The 9,470-nt window shown below is 47.6% G+C and overlaps 1 protein-coding gene across 36 annotated transcripts in view; it reads left to right on the top strand.

Moving 5' to 3' along the window:
* The window catches only part of Cacna1c (calcium voltage-gated channel subunit alpha1 C), a 529,265-nt gene that overhangs the window by 401,293 nt on the left and 118,502 nt on the right, over positions 1–9,470 (top strand). For all 36 annotated transcript variants that reach the window (XM_031383153.1, XM_031383144.1, XM_031383150.1 and 33 more), the window contains one exon: positions 2,697–2,787. In XM_031383153.1, coding sequence (XP_031239013.1) covers positions 2,697–2,787 — 91 coding nt within the window. The remainder of the gene's footprint in view (positions 1–2,696; positions 2,788–9,470) is intronic.

Genomic DNA, 9,470 nt, shown 5'->3' with positions numbered 1-9,470 from the left:
AGAGAGAGAGAGAGAGAGAGAGAGAGAGAGAGAGAGAGAGAGATCTGTATGTGTGTCTTTGTGAGGAAAGATGGCTGATCCTCATCCCATTCACTGGATAGAGCAGCGAGCTTGACAGCCAACAGCAACTAGTCCCTGATAGAAGATGGAGTCACTCCTTTGGAGAGTGGCAGCCAAAATTAAAGTCACTGTCAATGCAAACTTAGTACCAGTACTGGAACTGCCTGGACTTCAGAAGAGGTGCTTACTGTTAAGGCCCAGGCTACCTCTTTCTAATTGTGCTCTCTTCGAGCCTAGTACCGCCACTCCCACCCCACTCCACTCCCATTCAAGGGGTTCTCTGAGAACCAAGTATCACAGAGTCAGGCGGCTGTCTACCCACAGCTCAGCCCTTCCAAGAATGAGACCTGGAGAGTCAGAAGTGGCTAAAGATAAATGGACCGAGAGGCGGAATGCCTCACTTTTACAGCTTCTTATTTAATATGGAAAACTCTGAGGGTTCCCATTCCCAGAACCGCATGCTAAGCCACCAAATGACTAGTCTCACCCCTCGGCCTTAGGCTATGGTGTGGATGTCAATGCTATAAAATCAAACAACATTCTTGGGCTGTTCAGTGCCATCCAGTGGTGTGCCCAGGGCCTGGCTCAGCTTCCCAGTCATTGACTTCCCTAGCGGTAGAAGGCACTTTGTCAGCATTGGCTGCAGCAGTCAAGGTGAGCATGGGACAGGGACGGCGCCCTATCACTAGTACGTTCTAGGCATACCATGTGACCTAGACCATCACTTTCCTTTCCTGTGAACTAAAGGGATGTGTCAGAGCTGGGTAACTTCTGTAGTCTCATCCAGCCCCTAAAATCCATGAGATGATGTCTGGATTCTTTTTCCTCAGTATACTTGAGGGAGAATCCTAAGCCAAAGCAAACTGCTCTGTGTGACATCCAAAGCACAGTAAGTCATGAGTGTCCTCTTTGTATCTTCTGTGTTCTTGAAATGAGTCTCTTCTCATCCCCCTAACTTGTCTTAGAGACTTGGGAAAGTCCATATCTATCAGTGTTTCTATATAAGCAGGGAAAGCACACACACACACACACACACACACACACACACACACACACACACCCCAGGCTGTGGTTGTCCATGGGGACTCACTATTACAGCCACATTCCCACTCATTGTATATGCTGTGGCTGCTGAGGGCTAGTGAAATTTTACCAAATAGGGTCTATTCTGGAAGGAGTGCTGGTCCAGGTTGCTCTAAAGAGGTATTGGTAAAACCAAGGACCCTGGGAGTCATGGCACTAATCGCAGCCCCCAGGAGGCTGAGGCAGGAGAACCACAAGTTTGAGGCCAGCTTGGAGTATATCAAGACCCTATATTTTTTAAAGGTAAAAATATGAGGGATGTATTTTACCTTAAAAAAATGGCAGTAGTTCTGTAGAACTTTTTGAGCTGAACTTTAATTTCGTAGAGTAAATAATACTAAAAGAAATGACCTCCTCTAAGCCACCATGCTGAGTCTAAGCTAGAAAACTCCTTTCTGAAAGTCTAGCCTGCCACTGCCTTGGAGTAAGGCAATAGCCGTTGCTTGGGTAGATTGGCTCCTGGAGAATCAGGTAGCTCCTGGCTCTGTTTAGATGGGAGTGTTGGGGCTTTTGAGAAAGGAGATGATGTCCTTCAGGCTCTCTTTGAGCCATATTTAAATGTGGTATGCATGTGTGTGTCTATGTGTTTGTGCTTGTGTTGTGTGTTTTTGTGTGTGTGTGTCTGTGTGTGTGTGTGTCTCCTGCAAAAGACACTGCCATTCTTAGTGTCTGCCATGTTGTGTGAGGCCCAATCCATGGGAACCCTCAGAGTTTTCCATATTAAATAAGAAGCTGTAAAAGTGAGGCATTCCGCCTCTCGGTCCATTTATCTTTAGCCACTTCTGACTCTCCAGGTCTCATTCTTGGAAGGGCTGAGCTGTGGGTAGACAGCCGCCTGACTCTGTGATACTTGGCTCTCAGAGAACCCCTTGCATGGGAGTGGAGTGGGGTGGGAGTGGCGGTACTGGGCTCGAAGAGAGCACAATTAGAAAGAAGTGGCCTGGGCCTTAACAGTAAAAGCATCTCTTCTGAAGTCCAGGCAGTTCCAGTACTGGTACTAATTTTGAGTTGGTGGTAGCTAGTGACCTCAAGCCCATCACTTCAGGTCCTAAGTGTCATTGCTTTATGACACCGTGCACTGCAGGAAATAAAATTGTCCATCAAAAATCTGAGAAGAAAAAGAGCCCATTTTGCAAACAAGCTAGATGCCAGTCTTGGGTTAGAACTGGTAGGGGAAAGAAGAGAGGAGGAAAAGTCTCCTTATGAGAGCTTCTCTCCCTGTGGTCAGTGAGATAGATGCAAATGGAAAACCTCCACGGCCTTTCTGTGGCTACAAAGTTGACGGCAGAGGAACTATGTGACTGACCGCCTTACCCAGGTGTGTCTTGTAAGGTAAACGGCCCGATCACCAGAGTCCCTCCTACCTCCCACTCATATACAAAGTCTTGGCAGCTGACTTCTCCAGCCTGTTGAGGACAGTGCCAGGGCCCAGCCCCCACAGACAGACCAGCAGATGGTGCCCAGCCAGCCCTGGGCTAGGATGGTTTGTCATGCACTAATGTTCTTCTCTTCTCTTTCTGTCCCTACTCTCCATGCCTCCTCTTCCCTCACAGTGAGCATGCCCACAAGCGAGACTGAGTCTGTCAACACCGAAAACGTGGCCGGAGGTGACATTGAGGGTGAAAACTGTGGAGCCAGGCTTGCGTGAGTACCCATGCCAGACTTAGCACTGAGTTCTTCCTGGGGCACAACCTGAGAAGCTGCTTCGTGGTGTTGAGTGGGATGGCCCCGCACTGCAGTGGCAGACTCAGAACACTGGTTGACAATCTGTGCTCTGTGTGGAGGGAAAAGAGGCCTAGGGTTAGGTAATGGCCTCATAAGTGATTGTGGGCTTTCCAATTTGATCCTGTTGTTAGCACTTCTGTGAGGGCTGCCAGACTCAGTGCTAAGGCCCTTTCACCCCACCAGTAAAGCCCAGAAGGTGGGGCTGCTCTGATATTATGTTTTTTACGCCCCCCTCTTTTTCATACAAACCATTAGGTCAGAGTCCCTGCCATGAAATAGCCACCCTTTCTATTCTAACAAACATGGCCTCAAAGAAAATCACCAGCTAGGAAACTACACTGCCAGATGATGATCCTGTTAGGCCTGCAAGGCTCGATGTGCCCTTCTAATGAGGGGGAGCAAGTGCCTGGTGTGCCATCTGCAGTGTCCTTAGACTGGGCCAGTGGTTCTCAACCTTCCTAACACTGCGACCCTTTCATACAGTTCCTCATGTTGTGGCGATCCCCAACCATAAAATTATTTCATGACTGCTTCATAGTTATAATTTCACTATTGTCATGAATTGAAATGTAAATATCTGATATACAGGATATCTGATATGAGACCCCTAAAGGGGGTCGTGACCCACAGGCTGAGAACCACTGGCCTCGTGGTAGCAATTTGTATAGCTCACCCTTCCTCATCTCTCTGGTTTCTAAGCGTTGGCTTTGACCTGGGACTTAGGTGGATATGAGGGAGCAGGAGTTGGTATCCATGGGAGCATTTCACACATGGATTGTCACAGTCCAGAACCCAGAATCAAGTCATCCTAGTCAGTGACCTAAACAAAAGGGGGAAAACTGGTTCATTACTAAAATTTGCAAAACTGATTTGATGACTACTATCTCGGAGAGCAGAGAGCCTGGGAGTTTTAAGCTTCACTCTGAAAGATGATGACTGCGTTTTCTATGGCCCTGGGCATGACAACTGTAACTGTGTCTTGGCCACTGAAAGGAATTTCAAACAGAAAGCTCTGAATAGGATTAGCCTATATAAAATGTATCTCCAAATGCTCCCCGGGTAGAACAGCGCCTCCCCCTGACTCACTGCTGTGCTGACCCAACCTTCTCACAACCGTAGCTGCGGGTACATCTGAGTGTGCCTGTGAGCGAGCCAAGAGGGAGGTGAGCAAGACTGGGGAGCAGAGAAAGCCGCACCACAGCCAGGTTCCAGGCTACACAGTCCATGGGGCTGGGGCATCACTCACTCTGACAGTGGCACCGGGGAGTCTGCACTGCAGATTTCTCAGCATTATCAAGAGGCAGTTATTGTCCAAACGCTGTTAAAATATGGCGCTAATTACATTTGTAACAGCACTCCCCGCGTTCTTCTTCTTCTCCCTTTCAGAGTTGTACAAAATAAACACTTGGGTTTCTAGACGTGGCCCCAGGTAGCAATGATCAGGGCAGGCATATGTGACCCTTCTGGTGAATGAGTTCTAGGCCTTTCTGTTTGCTAGACATTAGGGATGAAGAGGTCAGAGAAAAGATCATCAGGGTTATTACAGTGCTTTGGGACATGGCCCAGGGTATAAACCAGGAAGGACTGGGGAGCTGGCATTGGGAACGCACTTAACTGCATTTTAGGAGTACATGATGCTGGTGGAAAGCAAACATGATTATCCCCTGCGGAGGGAAACTGGCATCCGCTAGTCTATCTGTCATCTCCTAGGAGGATGTGTTCTACTGGCTTTGAGAGTTATCCAGAAATGGCTGCTCTTATTCCTTTGCATAGCCAAGTTGATTCACATCGACGCTGCATACAAAGGATACAATTACTGCACCAGAATGATAATGCACACTTTATCAACTGCTGTTGTTGCCCATCTCCCAACAAGACAGCAACGGCTAAGACGGCCATTATTCCAGTCAATCAGCTGGCTTGAGAAGAGAAGCAGGCTGAAGGCAGAATGAGAGATCCTTGTTTTATAAGCTCTGAGTTAAGAGTCTTGAGGTCAGGACAAGGATTTGCATGTAATGAGAAGGCCGGGGTAAAGAGATTGCCTGGGTAGTAGAAGAATGTAGCAAAAAGAGCTGCACTGTGTTATGCAGTACGGTACAGGAAGGAGATAAAGGAATAACTCACCAAGCCTTGGTAAGAGAAACTGATAACAAGGCTGAAGCAAAATTTGAATAGAGGGTCCAGCCTAGAGGATATGCAGGTACAAGGTGGAGAGCAGAGTGAGATCTGAGGTTCGATTCTGAGTAGAGAGGGAAACTGACATTTGAGTCCATTGATAAGGTCGTAGGACAGAGTTTGCTCAGAGAGACAGGGATAGGAAGAAGGAGAGCAGGACCAAACCTTGGGGAAACTGATACCCAGAATAGGAAGAAGCAAGAGAGCAGACAGTTATGCTGGGAGATGTAGGAGGGAGATGTCAGGAACATTTCTCCCTGCGAGAACCTTCATGGCAGAGCACAGCCTATGTTGGGTGGTAGAGGTGGTAATTAGTCATCCAATAAAGTAGCACTGACTCCATAGAGCGAGCCATCTAATGTGAAAGAAGCCCTATAATGTGGGCTGGAGAGATGGCTCAGTGGTTAAGAGCACTGACTCCTCTTCCAGAGGTCCTGAGTTCAATTCCAAGCAAAAACATGATGGCTCACAACCATCTTCAATGGGGTCTGATGCCCTCTTTTGGTGTGTCTAAAGCTACAGTATACTCATAGAAAAAAATGAATAAATCTTTTAAAAAAAGAGAGAGAGACCCTATAATGTATCCTCAATAGCAGAGTCCTTGTTTGGATTGCCAGGTTAGGAAAGTTGTTTGAAGGATTAAAATTTAAGCCATAAACTAAGAATGAGTGTACTTAGTTAGCCAGGGGCAGCATGAATGTATGTGTGTGAGGAACAGTGAGTGGTTCCGCTGGCCGGGCAAGGGCTGCTGGTATCTCCAAGTTCAGGAGTGAACTTGGTCTTTGTTATAAGAGCGTAAGAAGTGACTGAAGGGTTTTTAGGGCGCAGAGGTGTGTGAAGAGGTTGGCTTAGTCAGTCTTGGACTCGTGAGGGATCTCTTTGACATTAGGGACAATAGGAAAGATAGCGATGCTGTAATGAAGCAGCCTGTGACTGCTGAGGGCTGGGACGATGGTGGTCTAGGGTTGAGTTGCAGTGTGGGGATGGAAAGAGTGGGCTGGTTGTCAGTGTATCTTGGAGCTCTCTGAGGGACTTGTGGGAATACTGACTCTGGGAGGCAGGCTCAGCAAGGGAAGGGTAGAAAGGTGCCAATGCAGGGCATCCACTGAAGTGCTGAGGCCATGCAAAGGGGAGAGGAAGAGGCTAGGTAGAGGAGGGCTGCCATGGCAACAGAGGGGGCCTTCGCTGCCATCAGGTTGGCCTTCAGGACAATGAGAAGCCAGCGAAAACCAAGAGGCTAAAAGAAGCTGCAGAGGAATTGAGCACAGGAAGCGGAGTTCCTCCACCTCAGAACGTGAAAGGAAGCTAACATCAGAACCTCTGCCCAGGTCTGTGACCTCAGCCAAGCTCCCATCCCCCAAGAAAGGGACGGGGCGGACCATCAGCTGGATGCCACCTTCCTAGGCTACTTCAGAGAACACCACTGCCCACTCTTTACCATATTTGGCTCTTGTGTGAGATCACAAATGCAAAAGGCGTCCTACAGCTTGAGAAGTCATGTACCAGAGACCCGCTGGGGTCTCTTCCAGCTCAGTGGGCCTATGGTTCTGTAAAGCGTGTGAAGTGAGAAGCACACTGGTCGGTGATGGGAATCTCTGTAAGCTCTGTCTTTGGCAGGGTAAGGGCGGATATTGCGGATATTGCAGAAATGTGACAGAGAGCCTGGAAGATCCTGATGGGAAAAGTGGGATCACTGGGTGTGCAACCCTGGACATTCCGGAGACTGACATTGTCGATGTGGACTTGTCATCTTTAAAACATATTTTTCATACTTTTTTATAACTGAAAAACACTAAACATCAATTGTGTGGATCTGGGTGGGGAGGTTACCCACAGTGACCCAGCTTAAGGCCGAGGGAGCGATCTGCCTCATGTCAAGGCCACCTGGGCATCATGGAGAAGCAAGCGGAGTACTAGAAGTCAAAGCTTGCCATGGGTCTGGGGACTTGGAAGAGGCAGGATGAGTAAGAGAGGATCCAGTACGGGCCAAAGCTGGGTCCCGGGAAGAAGGTTCAGGCTAGAGATGGAGAGCAGCTGTGTTTAGTATCCAATAGCTAGAGTCTTGTTCATCAGGGACAAGGTCCAGAATTGTAGCCAAGCTGTGGAGTGAGGGAAGCTGAGTTAGCAATCTGTCTGACTGTGTTAAAGGCAAAATAGGAACAGTTCAGGAAAATACCCTTTCCCACAGCAGTAGTGAGTGGGAATTATTACCCAAACGAAGGAAAAGCTGGAAGTATAAACAGCTCCCATGGAGTTCAAAGACCCACCAACTAATGATAAATACAAAGCAAGTGACTAAGGGCAAAGATGGATTGGCGGTGGTCTTTAATTTTGAATGCCAAAATCAGGAAGGAAGTTCTTGGTTTTCCAGGTTGGTCCTAGAGGTCCAGGTGAGTGCCTGGGAATAAGTGGCAGTCCCTGCCGGAGGCTTATTCTGGAGTTCTAATGGTCTGGCTTGTTATTAACCTTCTCCACGTCCTTCATCTTAACAAATCCATCTGAGATGTGAAGTAGAGATGGCATTCCACATGACTCTGGGTGACAGATAAAAAACAAGAAACTTCCAGGAAAGGTTCTCATGCCCATTGAGTTTGGATACACTGGAGGCTTCTACTGTTTTCAGGACTCGGCAGTCTGCACTGATTTCAAACGTCAGCAGGAAGCAGACATGCTAAGGTGCTCAGTGCTCTCTGGCTCGTTTCTCCACAGTGGAAACAGCTATGCAAACAGTCTGTCTCTACTGCCAGGAGATAGGGAGCTGTGAACAGTGGCCTTCTATTTCATGATGTAAGTCCTGTAGCTAACTGTTCCTGCATACAAGGAGTGCAGAGGAATCCAAGCCTTTAATCTCACAGGAAGCTCTAAGGCCAACTCTTCTGGGACCCACTTGAGTGACAGCGCTCCTTTGTTATGTGCAGCTGCTGAGTGACCCTGCTGGGCTAAGGATGTCTGGATACAGAGAACCTAAAGTCATGTTCACAGGCTCCTGTTAGCAACAGGAAGCCTTCCCCATGTGAAGTTAGGCATCTAGACTTGGAACCAAGAAGGCAGGAGGCTCATGAGCCATTTCCTCTGGCCCAGAGTGTACAAGACTCCAAACAGTGGCCACGTGTGAACAAGGAAGACTATTTGGTCAGCTCTGATCTTCCCTTATCCCACATTGAAGTCCTTAAGAGAACTTCCAAGTTTCTTGGTGGGTGGGTGGATGGGTGGGTGGGTGGATGGGGGGTGTCTAAGATCTCACTTTTGCTTATGACTTAATGAGACCTAGAGTAAAGGTGAGAACTGCAGCTGGCAAAGGGTCTGGGAGACTATGAGACTTGCTGTGAGGAAGCCTGGAGCCAAACAGGCATTCTTTTTTATTATTATTATTAGGTATTTCCTTTACTTACATGTAAATTTCTCCTTTCACAGTTTCCCCTCCAAAAAACAAAGAAACAAACAAAAACAACAAAAACAAACCCCTGTTGCCTCTCCCCTCCCCATGCCTGCCACCCCACCCTCTCCCACTTATTGGCCCTGGCATTCCTCTACACTGGGGCATAGAACCTTCACAGGGCCGAGGTCCTCTCCTCCCATTGATGTTCGAATTTGCAGCCCTCTACTATACACCTGCTGCCAGAACCATCAGACCCCTCCATGTGCAGTCCTTGATTGGTGGTTGAGACCCTAGGAGCTCTGAGGGTACTAGTTAGTTCATATTGTTGGTCCTAAGGGGCTGCAAACCCCTCAGCTCCATTGGTCCTTTCTCTAACTCCTTCACTGTGGACCCTGTACTCAGTTCAATGGATGGCTGTGAGCCTCTACATCTGTATTAGTCAGGTACTGTCAGAACCACTCAGGAGATAGCTATATTTAGGCTGGCTTACCCTTCCTTCAGTCTCTTCTCCATAGTTAATCTTTGCAACTCCTTCCGTGGGTATTTGGTTCCCCCTTTTAAGAAGGAATGCAATATCCACCTTTTGGTCTTCCTTCTTCTTGAGTTCCTTGTGGTTTGTGGGTTGTTCTTCCTGTATTCCAAACTTTTGGGCTAATAACCACTTATCAGAGAGTGCATACCGTGTTTGTTCTTTTATGATTGAGTTACCTCACTCAGGATGATATTCTTCAGATCCATCTATTTACCTAAAAATTTCATGAATTTATTGTTTTTAATAGCTGAGTAATACTCCATTGTGTAGATGTACCACAATTTCTGTATCCACTCCTCTGTTGAGGGACATCTGGGTTGTTTCCAGGTTCTGGCTATTATAAATAAGGCTGCTATGAACATGGTGGAGCATGTGTACTTATTACATGTTGCTGTATCTTTTGGGTATATGCCCAGGAGTGGTATAGATGCGTCCTCCTGTAGAACTGTGTCCAATTTCCGGAGGAACTGCCAAACTGATTTCCAGAGTGGTTGTACCAGTTTGAAATCCCACCAG

This window comes from Mastomys coucha, unplaced genomic scaffold (assembly GCF_008632895.1).
Source record: "Mastomys coucha isolate ucsf_1 unplaced genomic scaffold, UCSF_Mcou_1 pScaffold20, whole genome shotgun sequence".
In the NCBI taxonomy this organism is placed as follows: domain Eukaryota; kingdom Metazoa; phylum Chordata; class Mammalia; order Rodentia; family Muridae; genus Mastomys; species Mastomys coucha.
This window is presented reverse-complemented; position numbering and strand designations above follow the sequence as displayed.